Raw genomic sequence first — 19,447 nt, 5'->3', positions numbered from 1 at the left:
CATGTTCATCTTTATTCTTAAAAATTCTCACCATTTATACTATTAGTTTATAGGAGTGTTCTAATCCCATTCTTGTTCCCAAATATCCCGAATTTTGGTAAGGAAAATAGGATAGATTTCATGTGCTTATATGTTATGGTATGATATGTTTATTATATGATATGTATATGTATTGTATGCCTTATAGTCCTTGGGCATATGGCTTGTTTAGATAACAAGGCATATGACTTGTTTAGATAACAAGCCCCAAGAATATGTTTTATACTCCAAGTCTAATAATATATAGGCTTTGCTATTTTGGACATAACCCACAAATGTACATCAGAAAATGACTTTTTTTCAAAAAGTGCTCTTGTTTTAAACAATTAAGGCAACATATTGGGCATGTTATCTTCATGGGCTCCAAGTACATATTCAATATTGGGCTATAATATAATATGTAATGTTTACTATTGGGCTCTTTTACTGTAGAAAGGTAAAGTGATAATTTATTTTCCTTGAACGGAAGTTAAGATCTCTGATTTCATCTTCTCATTCATTACTAGCTGTCACTCTTCTACACTTCTGATAAAAACATTCCTCCTCCTCCTACACCGTCGTCCACCGCTGCTTGGCTTTCTTCGTTCATCACTTTCGATCATAGCTCCTTCCTCTTGTTGGTTTGTTATTTATACTTCTATTCAATCAGATAATAGTTTTCAAGTTTGTAGTGGTTATTATTGTTGTAAACATTGATCGATCATGAATTAGAGTTGATTTCTGGAAAATTATCTAACTTTCCTTCTTATTGAATGCCATATACATATATTTATGGTGCAATATTTTTTTGTTTGAATGCCTAGATTAGTACTAACACTAATTCTCTCATTCTCATTGAGTGACGGCGAGTGCAACAAGATTCTCCTCTTCCTCAAGGAGAAAGCCTCTGTTCAAAATATCTCCTTGTCTCTTGCCCTTTGCTCTTCACTAGACAACTGGGATGAATCCTAGATGTTATCTCATTATTGTCTTAAATCATATTACTTTTGCTTCATCTTGGTTAGTCTCTTTGTCTACTTTTGTTTTTTTAGTATTTTCTATTTGTGAACCTTTGAACACCCTTTTCGATACCATGAATTAACTTTGCCTCTGATTGTTGTTAGTTTGGGAATTTCCATTTCTATTTCTCTCTTCTTTTGTTAGGCATTTTTCCTTTTTGGATCTTTGAATTCATATCTCGTTATATGTTTGGATTATTTTTTCTTTTTGAGGTTTCTTTTCACTCATAAACAGTCTTTTTCTTTTCTGGGTATTTCTCATCATGGTTTTTCCTCTCATTTTGGGCAAAGCTTGGGCTTTCAATCTTCACTAATAGCTTAAGAAGTCATTTGGAGACTTGATTATTGTGTTAACTATAATTATAATATGTAATATGTATGCTCTTATTGTTAGGAATAATGCGCAACATGTAAAGATATTTTATTGGTTTTAAATAATTTTTTTTTATTATATGTATATGTTATAATTATTGTTTGAATTAATTATATGAAAATATCAAGAAAATTCTCTATTCATTCACGAGAATGTGATCTTGTATTAGTACGAGAGAATTAAGATCATATATAATGAACAAAATAATCAATAAAATATTAAGTATGGAATCTTGAATGAATGGTTACTAGTACGGTTTGCTAAGCATTCAAGATGCAAGTAATCTAGATTTGAATTTACTGATGTAGATAGACATCTTAGTAAAGGTTTTGTATGTTGTAGAGATTATATATGACAGGACCAATGATAATTAATTATCTTTATAAACTTGTCGTTTGACATAAAGATTTAAATCTTATCATAATAGATGATTATTTGTAGATCACTCTAAATCTTGCGTATTCATGAACTCCTGTGTGTGTTTATTTGATCTTTTGATTCACTTGTTAATGTCTCTTAGAATAATGAGGCTAATGACTTTTTTTTTAGATTCAATATCATGGATGGCTGGGAACATGAATTACAATTTTAGAATCGATGCTTTCCTAATAGGTCAAATATTGGTTCCCTTAAAGGTTAATTCTGGAACTAAATAGTTATTGAGCTCAAATCTATAATTTGGTTATAGATTAATTATTCGCTAATGAATAAATGGTACTTAAGGATCAAGAGGTAATTAGAAGGGTAAAACAATAATTTTGACCAACTCTAATTGACAAACCAATAATGGAGGACAAAACTACATATATTGACTATATGAATGGACTACAAGAGAAAACTCTGTAAATATAATTCTACAAATACTTAGAGTGCAAATCCATATTTATAGTGGTGTAATCATGAAATTAACATATAAGATTATTAGATTAAAGAGTTTGATTAATAATCTGGTTTATTGGAGCTTCGTATTATAGGTCTATGGTTCCCAGATCACCTCTCTCCTACACTGGCAAGGGTAAGGATGTCAAAAGAAAGATTTGCAGAGAGAATGACTAAATTACAAAGGAATTAATTTTCCAGGGCAAGGAATTAATTATGGGTAATTGATTAACTATTAATAAATTAATTATTTAAGTATATAGTTTTTATTTTGAAAAACTATAGGTTAATAAATACCTTATTTAGGATATGATATTTATTTATTTTAATTTAAAACTCATATTTCAAGATAAAGTTAATTTTGAATTAACTGATTTTTATGTTGGGATAAATATATTGTCTTAAAAGTTGATTAAATAAACAAATGAGAAAATTAGGCAAACCCTAATAGGGCTGGGCGACACACACTGTACAATACAATGTGTGGCGCCTAACTCAGGGATTTTTATCCCTGGGATTTGAATTTTGAATTTTGAATTTCAAATAAGTTTGTTTAATAAGTTATTTAATTAATCATTTTTAAATATGATTTATATAAATAATTAAATATAAATATCAAATAACTTTTAATTTGAATTTTATTTTTAATAAAATAAATATTATTTAATTAGATTAAATATCTTTTATAATTCTGATAGTACGTGAATTTCAAGAATAAGCTTTTATTTTTTTTATGAAATTAAAAAATACACTCTCTCTTTCTCTCAAAAGTGATAGTTTTCTAAACCTGAAAACTATTCTAAACCCCTTCTCTTTGTCAAATCTCTCTAGATCTCATGTGTTGAGTACTAAGAGAGAATCACATAAATTAACCTTTTGAATCCTATGTGTTAAGATTCAAATTACTTGATAGGAAGATCATTGATTTTATACAAATAGACTCAATGACACTTGATAGGCTACAAGAGGTAATCCCTGATCTGGTTTGTATAAGATTTAATGTTTATATATGTATATGATCCTTGCTGGTATTAATATTTATTAAAATGGGTTCATATATTTCGCTGCATGTCTTTGATTTGATCATTTAACACCAACAATTGATACCGGAGTAAACTATACATATATAAATTAAATATTGTGTGGGTTTCTTGCATTTTTTATATGTATGTTGATATGTATAATTGAATGGATGGATATATCTTTTGAATGTATGGATGAAAGATGGATCGTTAATTATATTGTGCTCTTGGGTTAGGAATTTTATTGCTTTTCTAGATCTTGTGTAAGCCATAAAGGGCATAGGATGTTTTGTAAATTTTAATTCTGAAATATGTAATATTAAACAAATCTACACACAAAGAAAAGGAGGACCCGAGCCCTCCCCAGCCACTCGCGTGGAAGCACAGGCCCGAGCCTCCGCACCCGCACACACCCAGTGCCTGACTGAGCTCCGCGCGCGCTCGTGCGCTTGGCCCCATGTGCGTGCGAACCCAGTTCCTAGACGAGCTCCTACGAGCACTTAGTCCTCGCCTTGTGCACCCTTGCACACCTGCATGCTAGCCAGCTCACCCAGCCGCACCATGCCGAGACCTAGTGCTCCTCCATGGCACCGACCCTAGTGATCTAGGGCAGCATTCTTGGTGCCCAAGTTAGATCCTAATTTTGAGTCATTATCTTTTATTTAATTAATTTTAAATTATTTAAATTTAAAAGTTGAATTATCTTATTTTTTTATTAGAAAAATAAAATATCTTTTAGTGAGTTAAGATTTTATCTTAAGTTTAATAATTATTTGAATTTGATTCTTTAATTATTTAAATTCGACTAAATTAAAAAGATGACAAAATGTTTATTTAATTAAAAGTTAGATTTTATGAAATAAATTAATTAGAAATTTTGTTTCTTATTAATAGGATGGGCAGAAGAAAGTTCCTAAAGATTTGCAAAAAGTCTAAAGGAGAGAAGAAGGATTATTGGAGAGTCTTGAAAGCTACATAGGCTTAGATTTCAATTTTTTTCTAATTTTTCCAAGGTTGGAAATACCCAATAGTACTTGGTTCATCATTTATTGTTTATTATTTATTTATTTATTGTATTTATTTAAATAAATGTTCATTGATGTTTGATTGATAACATGATCATGCATTAGTCAATTACATGCCATTCATTAAACCCCACATAATTTCTCATTAACCATGCATTTTTTAGAGACATAATTATTTAGGATTGTCCTATTTGTTTATATGAATTGTTTTGGAGAAATCAATTGCATGTAAACTACTAAGTATTAAATTAGTTTAAACTTGGTAACTCATACCATAATAAAGGCAATAGATTTTATTGGCCTTTAAAAATGTATCACCCTAGATAACCAAAACCGTTACACTGTGTGTTTAAAATAGTTCTTAACTTGCTAAGCAAGTCTTGTAAACTTAAATGTGTAATTAAAACTAAGTCAAGGTCCAGTAATAAAAGATTTGGTCAACAAAATGATTATTTTTTTTCATTTAAAATATGAAATTTGTACTCGGGATCGCAAAAATCAGTTTACATATTATAAAACATACACAGATACAATTTAGCCGTCCTAAGCAGCAAAAATAGGGTTCAACCCTAGTTCCACCCAAGCTATCCCGACCGTGGCGATTGAGCAGGCTGCATATGTACACACCACCCCTGAAGCTCTCCAACTTATGGCTGGTCCATCTATTAACTTCCTTACCTGCACCACGTAGCACCCGTAAGCCAAAGTACAATAAGAAAACTTAAAAAAAAACACATATAACACAAGAGCGATTAATAAACTTCAAACCAATTAATTGAATTATTCAGCAGATTACAAGCATTAAGCTAAACAATGGTAAACATGTATTCTCATACATACATTTCAATCAATAATACAAATGCTCAGTGTGGGCGCCCATAGACCGAGCCCTCTATTTATTAAGCTAACCCCGGCTTGCTTAGGCTGAGTCCTCTGTTTATTTAGCTGACCCTAGCTCGGTTAGGACGAATCCTTTGTTTATTTAGTTGACCCCAGCTCGCTTAGGCTGAGCCGCATCCAATGCGCTAATCATCAGCCCCGACACCCTTAAGTCGTACTTTCATATTCCACATAACATATATATAACCCACATATGCATATATTTAATTACAGGGAATCTTAGTCCAAATGACAACCACATGGGTGGATTTTTCTTACCTCGGATCCTGAGACCCAAGCGTACGCCAGCCCCGAGCATGATACCTAATCCTTGAGCACTTGCGGTACAACCTAGTCACAATGCGATAATGGATAACCATAAGATTCTAAACCATTTAAAAGCTTTGGATTAAAATAATAGCCTTCGGGACCTCAACTTCTACTAAACCATGTAGTATCCTAAGCACTTGATCCGAGCCTCCCTGGGCCTTAAGACAACCCTAGGCTAAAACTGTCTAGGCGAGCCGCGACCTGGCCCTGAGGGTCACGGTCCGCCTCAAGTCAGAGGCCCAGCCTCTGCAATCTGGAGGGTGATAGACCACGACTTGCCCCCCTAGGTCGCGAAGCACCTATCAATCAGCAAACCCTTCCAAGCATCTGGGGCACACGGGTCGCAGCGCCCATGAACTAGGTCGTGGCGTGCCCCCATGAACCCAGAATCCCCTAAGTTCTCCAGCATTTTTTCCCAGCCAAATCCTCCAAAATTCAACCTCAATTATACTTCCAAACCCAAACCAAGTCCAGAAATGAGTCTAGAACTTTTATTCACATTTCTTATGCATAAAACATCCAAAAATTCTGCTGAACCCATCACTTCAACCATCAATAATTCCTTGCTAGAAACCTAAACAGATTCAGCCTAACAAATCTAAATTCCAGAAGAACAAAATAGAATTCTTACCTCATTTGGAAGACCCTTCAGTGATCACCTAGTTGTTCCTAGCTTAAAATCTCCCTGGTTTTCAGCTCAAATCCTTGAGTTTTGGTTCCTTGAGGTTACTTAACTTTAAAGAAAAAGAGAAGTGGAGAGAGATAGAGAAATCGTGAGTGAGAGGGAGCGGGAGAGCTGAGAATCTTGCAGTAGTAATTCTGGCCTCTTCCTATGATTCCCACTGAGTATATCCTTAACTCCAAAAGACCAAATTGCCCTTAAGCTTTTCCCAGCTCCCTAATTGCCTCTAAGGGCAGAATGGTCATTTCTCGATTCCCATTAATTCCTCAAGTTATCCTACCAATTCTCATTTAATCCAAAGATATTAAAATAATTTCCAAATACCTACTCGTTACACAATAAACCTCAAATATACCTTAACTTCCCAAAATATCCCTAGGCTTGCCCTGAGTTGTGTATTAATCCCTGATGTGACTATTCTTCCAATCCACTCACTAGGATTGTCTTGAGCCGTATCCTGCAAATATATCCACAAAATAATGTGGTCTCAATCATTTACTCACATATAATCACATTAATACCCGCAACGAGCCAATATTACAAGTATGCCCTTTTTATCAAAAATGGGCCCACATGCATATTTAATACTCATAAACATGCATCTAAATATATTCATTTCATCATATATATTATGCATGCCACATAGTCACGCATTTAACCAGTTAATCACACATATATCCAATTATGCCCTCCTGGCACGCTCATCAAGGCACTAAACCCTATTATCATTTTTCAGACTTTACAACTATCCCCTCCTTAATGAAATTTCATCCTCGAAATTTTTTTTTTGGGATACAAACCTCGTGAATCTGGATGTAATCACACAATCCAGTCCTTTACCTCTCATCCTTTAGTAACACTCTCATCAGAGTGACAATCTTATTCGATAAGACCTTATCTTCTTATCATAATTTTATTAGCTTTTCCTTGCGCAACAACTCCCGATGAAATTCTTGGGTCTCCTCGCCTAATCAGCAGTAATATCATACATTTCTTTTCTGTACATTGGCACTAGTAACATTCATAAGCCACCATCCATACTAGGGTAAGGTTAATCTATAGGCCCCTGGCCTAGTCCTTGATAAGATCTCAGAAGTCTTATTAAATCGGAAGTCAAAACTCCTTTCTCTTTTCCCAAATATATGATCCTTTCTTGTCTACAATATTCGGAGAAACACGAATTCTCCCGTCCTGGAACTTTGTGTTCCCATATTTGAAATTTGCAAACTCTTATGTATTTTTAGATAGGCAGACACTTCTGCCCTAACAATCCTAATGACTTCATTGGTGTCCCCAAACCAATACTAAACCACAATATTCTCTGTCTTTCATTTCATTACTTGGAACAAATACTTCTTGCTCTCTACCTTACAAAATCTTATGCCGAGTCACCCTAGTTGTTGACCAGTATTCATCACTATGACTATTCCATCTAGGGTACAGACTTGTCTTGATTCCCCAAACACTCGCACATTCAATGCATAATTCTTCAAAATCTAAATAACTTGTCCAGATTGCCAGTTTATCTGAAGGTAACCAATAATTCTAGGTTTCACTCTTATAATCTTTATCTTCAACATCCTTTCAAAAACTTGGGATATAAAGGATCTTAGTCTGACACCATTGGCCTTGGTGTGCCACTGAGACATACAATCTCCCTTCATCCATACGCACTACTATGATACTTGTTCACACAAATCGAAGTGTGTTAACTCAACCTGTTGAGTCGCAACCTTTCATGTCCAACCTTCTTACTTGTCGTCTAATGTGGTCTACTCTTACGGTCCATTACTATACCTTTTTACCTTCTAATATATGGATTTTAGATCTTAACATTCATTTAAACTTCCTCGTTACAATATCCGTAAGGAGGTAGTACAATGAGAATGTGACATGTGACATCACAAATCAGGGAAAAACAACAGAGTATTGAGAAAAGACTGACGGGAAAAATAGATAGGTCCAGGACCTAGGGAAGTCGACCAAGCCTAAAACCCCTACGGGTGGTCGACCTAAGCAGGCCCAAGGCCCTAGGAGTGGTCGACCTGACCCCCTACCCCAGGGTTGGTCAGCCCCAGCATGCTCAAGGACACCTAGGGGTGGTTAGCCTGAACCCAAACCTTAGGGTGGTCGACCCAAGTATGCCCAAGGAACCCTAGGGGTGGTCAGCCTGACCTCAACCCCTAGGGTGGTCGGCCTAAGAAAAGATCTACCTGGGTGGTCGGCCTAAACCCCCAAGTACACTTCACTGAGAAATAATCACTCTCGTTAAAATTGAGATCAGTAGACCTAGCATCCCAAAGATCAACAGGCCTAACACTCAGAGGATAAGAAGGTCCAGTACCCAGAAGGTCGTAGGTCCAACACCCAGGCTTTCATCTTTGGGCCTAGCACCTAAGTTTAATATATTGACAGAGACTTAACATTTTCCCAAAAGTTTCAATCGTGCATTGTTTACCACGATCTAAAGAAACAACGAGAAGACCCACGATCTCATGATCATGGGGAGGTGGACACGTATCTCCACTACCTGATAATCGTGTGCCAAACCATGATCCCAGTATGACTGGTCATGTAACAACCCCTAGGTACTATAAATAGAGGAACCAGGGCTTCATGTAAGAGGACTTTTGGACTCTTGGCTGGATCACTTTTTCTGGAATTTTGGAGATATAAGGAACATTTTTGGAGAAATTCTGGGCAAGTGAGAACAAGTGAATACTTTGGTTCACAGTGTAATTGTCGAGTGATTCAATTCTAAAAGCTAAGTGGATTAGGTTATTACTGTTCATCAGAACAGGGCTGAACCACTATAAAATTCCTGTGTGTTTATTTAAGATAATCGTACTCTATCATTTATTTTATTTATTTCGTTCAAAAGGTGTCGTAAACTGCACATACAACTGTTGGCCAATTTCACAGGTCAACACTGATAATCCATTACATCCTACTTGGCGCAAGAAGTAATTCCTAGAATTTCTCTTTCCTTGATCCTTAGCTGGTAATAACCAGATCGAAGATCAATTACTGAGAACATTGTCCAATTACTGAGAACATTGGCTCGGGCAATTGAACCCTTCATTCTCAACATGCGATGTCAACGTGTCCCATGATACAATTCTCCGTCTAATTCATCCTTGAATTCTTTCTGCTAGGCTAATACCATTCTTCATGATGTCCCTGATACAGAGTATATCCATACCCAAAGCCCGTAGAGTACTCAATAATTCTTTGTGCACCTGTCTGAAACCTTCCTGGCTAATCCAGTTTCCATTCAGTCTAACTGATATATTCCAGGTGCTATCTACCACAACGTCCAAGCATCTCGTAGAGCAACTGGGTCATTCCCTTCAAAATCTATACATTATTACCATCTCCAACAATCCATGGTTGTCCCTTGTTTAATCGATTAGCTCCTAGTCAGGCTCATATCAAAATTCGCATATGACGAGCTCAATCACTTTTACTATAAACCTTTTACCACCTGTATTCCAATTATTCTCTTAAAATTTACCAACTCCTCCCCAGCAGGTACTAATACACTACAAGAAAAAATGCTTTGAATAACACCGAAAATGTGTTATCAAAACATACGATAACACTTTCTGATGTGTTAAGACCGACTATGTTATCATAGGTCCGGGTACTTTACATAACACTTTATCAGTGTTATACAAATGTGTTATTGTACTGTCAACGATAACACACTTTCTGTGTTATTTTAATATATAGATGAGTGTTTAATTATGTTATTTATAGTCGATTATATAACACATTTCAATACATTTAAAATTGTGTTATACTACACTTTAGTATAACACTTTTTTTGTGTTATATAATGAAGTATGCATAACAAAATTCTTTACTTATAAAAAGTGTTATTGTAATAGATATTATAACACATTTTTTGTATTATTTTAATAATTAGATAAGTTTAAATTCTCATTATATATTCATTTATATAACACTAATTTATTCTATTATATTTTTATTTTTTATTTATATAATTAAAATTAGCTTTCTAATATATACTAGCATCATCAAATAAACTTGATTTTCAAATAACAAAAAATAAAAACATTCAACATTGTATTAACAATCCACAAATTAGTTTAAAATATTCAACACTGTCATCAACAACAAAATGTTCTTTAAGTATTCAAGTATTCTTAAATATTCAACATATTGAAAAGTTACTATAACAAGAAACTTGGAGAGTATTGTCTACTATAACATCCTCCAACTCTCACTCTTGCTTTAGCTCGTTCTCTCCATTTCCCATTCCAAGTGTTTCATATAGCTTCATAGTTTCTGCATAGGAAATAAGCAGCCACAAAAGTCTTTTTAAAAAATACTTCAAGAAACTATGCTACAAAAAAAAAAAAAGTTATGCAAAATAATACAACTTCACATATATTCCTAATGGAATTCCTGTAGACTGTTGTAAGAGTGAACTTTAGAATTGAGTGCTCTATATGTCAAAAACTCTTAAAAGATTACACTATGTATATAAATAGATTCAACAAGGGGAAAGAAGGAGTAATTTAGCAGCATTGGACTGGGCTTAAATTTATATATAGGATATGTAGAATGTGGTTCCACAAATTCTCAATCTCATTCTTCTTTGGCCTAACCACATCATATATCTGAAACAATTGTTGCTTTAGGCCTTTTCCAAAATATGAAAGACAATATTTGAACAACTATTAGTAAGTTGGAAAAACAAGTTAACAAGCAAAAATGTGTTAAACTAAAAACAATCACTATTCCCAGGCCAATCATAACAAAACACTCAACATGATATCAAAATTTAATCATCCAACTATATCTTCAAAACCATTGATGTAACATACCTAACTTAGATCCTTAGAAAGATAAACATCAATTTGTTGTTTCTTTTTAGCTAGTTGAATCTCAACATATGGCTGGCATTTTGTTTTTGGAGGGGTTTCATAATATTTAGATCCAGAAGGAAAAAAATATACTAGTTCCAATCAGTTGATCATGTTTCAACTAGTGAAAAACTGATGTTATACTATGACTAACCTGCCCTGCTCCCTCAGCAACACAGACCACTGTTAATCCTTTTGTCTCAATGAGGTATTTCAGATGCCACAAAACACCATGAGGACCATGTAAATGGAAAGGTGCCTTAAATGTATAAAACCAGTATCAGTACAGAATCTAAAAAATAACTAACCAATTAGTAAGTCGCACAAATACCTCTGGTATCAAGCATATATCGGTTTGTCCACTAGCCAGGGATGCATGCATAGCAATAAATCCACTGCTACGACCCATCTACTTTACAATTCCTATACCATGGTATGCACTGTGTGCCTGTAATAAGGATTGGGAAGTTAACAAAGACTGTTTTTCCACTAAATTCTTTAACAATGATATTATAATGCATGAAACTTAAGCAATCAAAATGAAATCGAACAAATCACAAAATATAATGAAAATTTGTACCTCGATGTAAGCTGAATTAATGGCTCATTGTGCTTCATCAACAACAGTGTCAAACCCAAAAGTTTTGTCCATTAGCAAAATATCATTGTCTATAGTTTTGGGGACCCCAACAACAGCCACCTTTACCCCTCTTCTACAGCACTGAAATGAAAATAGGAAAAGTAGGACATGAGACCTAAATAGAAATGGCAGGCAAGGTCGAGGCAAGATAAAGGGAAACAGCTTACAAATGCAGCAATCAAGTAAAAGTAGTTAAACATATCCAATAAGATGATTCTAGTGGCACGGTCATCTATATGGCAGTAAAGTGCTTTCTAATTTATATGAAAACATGAACATATAGACATGGTGATGAATCCTAAAATAAAAGCAAAATGAATTCAAGTCATCACGAATGCATCAACTTTTAATTCTTGAGACAGCACATTACATCTACAAATTTAGAACAACTTGTACAAAAGCAATTTATATCCCAAAAGATTTCTGCTTTAAATAATCTGTTCAAAAGTGACCTTAGTTATGAATGCATGCCAGATTATGAGGTAAGAAACACAGGAATGCAAACAGATACACGCATAACTACCTCTTTGTGAATTACATTTGCCCCAGCATGAGTTCCGTTCCCACCCAGCACAAAAAGCATGTTGATTCCTCTTTCCTGATATCAAATTAATAAATGTTTTCAGGTCAGGAATCGTATGTCTGCAAAATTATTAACTCTAAAGAAACTGATAATAGTTGCAGAGTAACATACCATGTCCAAACTTGATGCAAATGAGAAGCTCTACTATGCAAATAGCTAAGGAATGCCAACAGAATGCGCCGACTTTTTTCGCTGGTTTTCTACAATCTGGACACAGTGATTATGAAAAGGTTAAAACCCTGGAAATGGTAGGCCAAGAGGGTATATGAATTCATTTCAAGAAAAGGAAAAGGATGTGTTGCTAGTGATTATGTCAGATAGAGAAAGAGGGTAGTGTACATGTCTTGAAGATATGAGTTGTACTCGCGGATTGTAGGAATTGCTATTAGCCACCACAATATCAACCTATACACAATAACGGGGTTTCGAGGAGGAATCCACAAACAGAACTTCAGAAAAAAGGTGTTGAGCTCTACTGTGAGGAAGACGATACAAAGACTAACAACTTGAATGAAACGCTAATGACCAAGCAGGGGATGCCACTCATCTTTGTCCCACTGAGCTGGTGTAAATTGTTCTAGTGTTCTTTTGACCTGAGTCAGTAAAAAATGCATCTAACTCGGTGTCAATAACAAAGGTTCACAAGAAACAGAAAATGAGACATGACAAGCAAATTTCTTAAGCTAAAAAGTACAGGGAATCCATGATTTTCTGTTTACATGAAAAGAAAAAAAACATTAAAACACATGTATTTCTACTCCAAACAATATGATCCAATTTTCAACTTCTTGCTACAACTTAGTAACTCTCCATTAAATATTCAAAACTAAAACACCAAAATCAGAGCTAACTTTTCCAATAATAAGTGAACTTGAGGAATCTTATTAAAACAGTTATGGTCACTAGCTGTTTTAACCACTTTTTGATAGCCTAGATAACCACATTGCGAGACATACACAACAGATATGTTATAGTGAATCAACTTCAACATTCAAACCTACACATACATATAAGTGAATCAAAACATATATAATAATAAATGAACAGGAAAATATACATAGTGACTTGTCCTGAGTTGACAACCCCTTGAGTTCAGAAAAAAGTTACAGAACAACTAAAATGAGAATCAAAACCTAGAATTTGTTGATTCACCTAAGGGTTTAGTTAGCTAGAACTTGTACTTCCCACATATTTCAACTATTTATAATCAAAGTTAAAAAAAACAGAAGGCACATTTATTTTCAAATAAAAATAGATCTGCATATTCAATCATATTTATAAAAGAAAGAAAACTTACTTGATCCATGGTTTATTGACTTAATAAGGTGACTCATCTCAGCTTTGTATCAAAAAACTAAGTCATTGCTGTCACTAACAAAAAGAACCCAAAAAGGATTAAAGATTAAAAAACAATTCCAAAAGGCAGAGTATACAGTAGTAGGATAGCTTAATTGACAATGTACCTGAGTTTCTCTTCATTGGTTTCTGTCAAGACATAAATAAATAGCTCAGTTGACTATGTACTAGGAAAAAGCAAAAGTTCCACCAGAGAAAATGTTTTGTAAGAGGAGAGGGAACCTGAACAATTGACAATAAATGCCATAATAAGTGTATGAGAAAAGTTCATTGACACAATATCCCCAACTATTTAATTATGTGAACGAGAACCTTTTTCATATCATTACTAGTCCCATAGTCTGCAAGAGAAACAAAAAACATAATATTGTCAATGCATAAAAAATTAGTAGATTCAATATTAGAAACATAGTAAATATATGATAAATAATGTATATGTGATTTTTAATTTGAATGCACCTCTACAAATTTATTATTAAAATATGAGAATGTTAACATACTTGTTTGCTTGCCAGAGTATATAAATATATGTTTATTTGTATACATGTTGTGGATACATGCTACTCGAGTTTGAAAACACAAGCTGAATTAGTCTAGAGAGCTTGATAAAACTATGAAAATAATGAAATATATTCCATCATCTAGTGAACACATAGGTACTAAAACTTTCACAAGTCTCACACAACATTTGGGTCAATAAAGAGGAGTTGGTTTAGTCTATGATAGTTCCATTCATGTCATCTTTTACTGTTTTTTCATGCACTTTACGGTTTTTCATGCACTTCATGTCATCTAAGTCAATACTATTTTTTACATGCTCTTTTTAATTTTTCTCTGCATTGCATTCATATCCTCATACGGAAAAAAATATTACATGACATTTTAACACATAATAGACCCAGAAAAGAAAAGAAAAGAAAAAAGCTCAAAATTCTATAACAAAAATTGGGTGTGTTTACCTGAAATGAAATGTGATTGTCCAAACTATCAGCCTCAGGCAACTTTTCTAGATCCTTGGACTATACCAAGTAAACCCCAACTCTCTAATTTGTTTCAAAAATATAAATAATAAAGATAATATTAGATAAATAAATAAATATCAAAAACTACAAATACATAAATACAAAATTAATTACCAGTTTCATAACTAGAAAGATATATGAAGAGCCATAATGATAAAAAAAAAAGACTTACTCATAATTTTCATGTAAGCATTTGATCAAATAGATTAAGCATAATTGTGATCAAAATCAAATTCGGTACAAGTCCATAATTCATTTATAGAATTTGACGAGAAAAAAAATAGAGAAAAGAATTTACTAAGAAAAAGAACATAATGAGATTATTACCACAAATGATCTTGTAGATTTAGATTCAATGGTTTCAAAGAAGAGCTTATATTGATGATCAATATTGTCTCCTCCTTTTGAGCATTGACCAACAAAAAATCTGATCTAAAATAAAAGATCAGAAAAGGAAAAGGTCCTTCCTTCAACAAAGCTAATCTTCTTTAAGCAGAGTACCAGAGAAAGAGAGAGAAAAGCTGTAGTAGTACCAAGGCGTGTCTGTAAATTCAGAAGCCACGTAATATATCTTAAAATGAAAATAACAAAAAGTTAAAAGAAAAAAATGCACTGAACAACCGATTCTGTGAAAAAAACACAGACAATTAATATGAAAAAAGGGGATGCCATAAAGCTAGGAGCGGATTAAGATAAATAAAAGTGATTTATCCTACAAACAATGAAGGCACTAAATTAGAGTAAAAGATTTTAAGCTACATATACTCTGATATTGTATATTGGGTCTCAAAGTTTTCACCTTCAGATATAGAGTAGGATTGAATTGAGGCATTCAAAGCCCCCTTGCCAAAATGGTGCAAACATGAGATTGACTTCCATACCTGAAATACACCAAAAGGAGACCAATAAATTAGTTACATTGTGAATATACGAAGCAAAGATGAGTCCCCATAAGTATATATGTGATTGTGAGTGCTAGATATGGTACTAGGAGACGAGACCCAACAAAAAAACAAATGTTACCTAAATTAATTGAGAACCAAAAACAAAATCAATAAAATGGATACATATATATTTATATAAATATATATATGTATATACATATGTGACACTATATATAATATATACATGTATTAAACATAAAAGGTAGCTTGTGAAGTATAAGCTTGGGAAGGGATGACATTACTAGGTAGAGATTTATGATTTGAATTAATAAGTTTGTATATATCATGATTCATGAAGTGCATGCATATAATATTATTTTACAATAATAGTGAGGAAATCATGAAGGGAATTAAGGGTAGTAGGTGAATATGTAAAATATATTATGAAAATTACATGAAGTATGCCTTGCTCCATTAAAAAAAAGTAGTATTACAAGAGCTTAAAAGCATGTTCTCTGTATCACAAATATGCATACTTACAAAGTTTATATAAGTCTTGCTCAAAAGACTAACCTTTCAAAAGGGTGAAGTACTCGAGTAAAAACAAGGGCAGCAGAGAAAGTACACCCCTTGTGTGATCAATAATCACGAGTCTACATATTCCACCCATGAGCCTAATAAATAGACCAGCAGTCATCTACTATATTAAACAATAACCACTAGCAGCTTGGAAAACATGAAAACAAGAAAAAATAAAGCCAAACTTGACAAACATACTTGTGGTTATTATATTTAAACCCAAAGCCAAGAAAACATACTCAAACCCAAAGAAACTTAAAACACAAATTTAAAACAAAGAATATATTCAAAACAAACTAAAGTAGATATTATATCAAGAAAATTTGATAGAATATATTCATAATGATTGAAGCTGATAAAAGAAAATTTTGTAAATTTCTTAAATGGTAAAAACACAAATTCATGATGATGTCTGGAGCATATTTTATGAATATATTATATTCTATAAAAAATATGCACATTTATTCTTTAAAGGAAAACCAAACTTTAGTGTAACTCTACTTAATTTACTAATATAGTTAGTGTTAATTCTCGTATCAAGAAAAGTAAAAAAATATCATTTAGATAGAAGAAGATATGCATTAGAGAGCAATGAATTTTCTATGATGATATGATATCACAAAGAAATGCATACAACTCACTTACTAGTATAAGATCAGTTGTGGGTAAGAATTCAATTTGATGAGTGACATAAATAATTGTTTTTGAACTCAAGAGGCCTAGTATGCATTCCTGTTATCAAGAAAAAAAGTAGATGGTTCAGAATAATAGAAAAGAATTATCTTAAATGCATAGAAGGTATTTTCTCTTTTGCTTATTCATTCAACGTAATTTTTTTTTTTTTGACATAAATTGATTACCCTGAAGAGATGAGACCTGTGTGAGCATCCACAACACTGAAAGGATCATCAAATAGATAGATATCAGCATCTTGATATAAGGCGCGTGCAATTTGTATTCTCTGCTTTTGTCCACTGCTCAAATTAATCCCTCTTTCCCCAATGACTGTCTGATCACCAAATGAAAGGATTTCCAGGTCCTTCTTCAAGGAACATGCTTCTAAAACCCTCTCATACTTTTCCCTGTCCATCTCTTTACCAAACAAAATGTTCTCTTCTATCTTATGCGAGAGTTCTGCGTGTCTAAAGCTCAAGACGAGAACTTTTTCCATTTTATTGATTTGAGAAAGGAACAAGACAAGGAAGAGAGTGTATGTATTGAATTGGAAGCTAGCAGAGCCTATAGAGAAATAATTCGAAACTATATATAAGTGGTGAAAAATAATATTCTTAAATTATATCCTAGCCTAGGAGAGATTGAACTCTTCTTAAAAAATTTCCACTCTTTTTGAAGCAAACACAATAGGAGAAATATAAACAGTGAATTATTGTTCTCATTTAGTGCTGCATCATGTCTTTGACACACCTTTTTCTATTGCAGACAAAGCCAAGCCCAGGGCAAGAAAAGAAGTCACAAGGAACGAACTGAGTGAGCTTAGACAAATAAACACACTAACACACACACACAGAGAAAGAGAAACAGAGATAGAGTATAAACTATATATTATGCTGGGGTCTGGTTGGGCCAAGCTTTTTGATCAAAGAACAAGTGCAAAAGGTTCTTCATGGCTTTACTTTGAATATCCATTTCATTTTCCTGAGAAGTCAACTTAGAAGGAAAAAGAAGCTGAAGATGCATATACTAATTATACTGCACCCCAAAAACTGGCAGCCGCAGCAGAGAAGTGGCCAACTTATATTTGAAAATAAAGCACTTTCTTTCGGCTGTTTGCATCTTTATATATATGTATGTCTATCTTCTTGATTAATGACAGTTAATACTACATGGTCCTTGCATTCTCAATTTTACTGTTCCAGTGAGTATCTCTAAAAGAAACAACAGAAAAGCAAAGGGCAGAACAAAGACAAGGACAAAACAATTAACCAAAATAGGCACAAACAAGGTATATAATTCTCATTTACTGAAGCATAATATAACACTATCATTATGTGTATCTTTCTCGTTGATCATTTTCAACTATATTTTTTTGCTATATATATATATGATAAATGAGATAATATAAGTTTTACAACTATATAGCAAGAAGAGGAAAATAACTATATTTCTCTTGAAAAAAAAAAAGTAGTCAAGGGACAACTCTATAACTATACAGAATCTTATATTGCTTTATGCTATATATGTAGGTCATTACTTAGAATAACATATATAGTTTTCTCTTCAAAAACTAATATAAATACCTATACCATGATCCATAGAGAGCCTAAACCAAATTGACAAGATATGGTTCTTGATAGTTCATCAGTTAACTTTATTTGCAGTTCGATCTGATTCTAGCTAGTAAATTATAAAATAATTCATGTTCATATTTCAGGGTGGCTAAGATAAAACAAATAATTACCCAATTAAACAAAAGTACATAATCACAAATGATTCACACTCAAACAAAATGCAATCTTGTACAAATTGGAGATTTGTGCCCAAAGCGTGTCCAAGATTAGTACAATGATTCTGCATTCAATTTAATTCCTTTAAAAATTTGTATTTATATATATATATATATAAATATATATCTATATAGAAATACTTACAGGGAGACCCAGAAATGGAAGCTGAGCCCAAATTTGAGTAGGAGAAAATGTACCACCCCATATCTCTGGTAACGTAGAAACCCCTCTGGTAACCACTGAATTCCTACAAAACAAAGTAAACTTCCATTTATTGAGTCTTATAAAAGTCCTTCTTGAAGACTTTTCCAAGATCTAATTTACCCTTTTCTTCAATAATCATAACTGAGACACAAATCAAGATTCCAAAACCCAATTTCAAGTAGCTAAAGAAATAGTACAGACCTCAAATTTTCAGAAATGCCAACATCGCCCTCCTCAATGACCCCGGGACTTAAACTCAACCCTCCATCTTCACCATTTATACGAGCTCTACCCGCAACTGGACAACTAGAGATCGCTCCCATCTCTGTCTCTGTCCCCATCTCTGTAATCTGGTTGGGAGAGAATGAGCCCTGAACGCCGCCGGTACCACCATTCCCAGCGAAAAACATAAGATCGTGCCTCCTAGGGATGGTAGAGATGCTTACAGGGAAGTTGCTTGGACTTAATTCCAAGCTCAAACTGGTCCTTGCAAACGGCGTAGAGCATAAAAGGGTCATCGTTCAGAAGGGACTGGTCGATTCTAATGGTGGGTATTGCATCAATGGAAGATTTCGAAGCAGGGAGAGGCGTAGAC

General features: G+C 33.6%; 2 protein-coding genes across 3 annotated transcripts; both read right to left on the bottom strand.

Annotated features, from left to right (window-relative positions):
- Window positions 1-11,699: 11,699 nt before the first annotated feature.
- LOC133800590 (ATP-dependent 6-phosphofructokinase 5, chloroplastic-like) lies at window positions 11,700-15,613 on the bottom strand. Its single transcript, XM_062238588.1, has 6 exons — window positions 15,520-15,613; window positions 14,659-14,741; window positions 14,535-14,557; window positions 12,454-12,485; window positions 12,283-12,357; window positions 11,700-11,840 (listed from the first exon to the last, which is right to left on the bottom strand). Exons 3-6 carry the CDS (start codon window positions 14,545-14,547, stop codon window positions 11,724-11,726), a joined length of 237 nt encoding a protein of 78 aa, XP_062094572.1. The 5' UTR covers window positions 14,548-14,557; window positions 14,659-14,741; window positions 15,520-15,613; the 3' UTR covers window positions 11,700-11,723.
- Window positions 15,614-16,808: 1,195 nt separating this feature from the next.
- LOC133800589 (ABC transporter C family member 3-like) lies at window positions 16,809-18,891 on the bottom strand. 2 transcript variants are annotated; one of them, XR_009876538.1, is made up of 3 exons: window positions 17,741-18,726; window positions 17,044-17,614; window positions 16,809-16,915 (listed from the first exon to the last, which is right to left on the bottom strand). XR_009876538.1 is itself a non-coding variant. In XM_062238587.1 (3 exons), the coding sequence occupies exons 1-3, from the start codon at window positions 18,851-18,853 to the stop codon at window positions 16,903-16,905; spliced, it is 453 nt and encodes a 150-aa protein (XP_062094571.1). In that variant the 5' UTR covers window positions 18,854-18,891; the 3' UTR covers window positions 16,809-16,902. The 2 variants fall into 2 exon arrangements, 1 of the variants encoding a protein (XP_062094571.1); XM_062238587.1 differs by lacking the exon at window positions 17,741-18,726 and adding an exon at window positions 18,793-18,891 and having other exon boundaries at window positions 17,044-17,422.
- Window positions 18,892-19,447: the final 556 nt, after the last annotated feature.

Source organism: Humulus lupulus, chromosome 9 (assembly GCF_963169125.1).
Source record: "Humulus lupulus chromosome 9, drHumLupu1.1, whole genome shotgun sequence".
NCBI lineage: Eukaryota > Viridiplantae > Streptophyta > Magnoliopsida > Rosales > Cannabaceae > Humulus > Humulus lupulus.
Note: the sequence above shows the minus strand (reverse complement) of the source record. Positions and strands in the feature narration are given on the sequence as shown.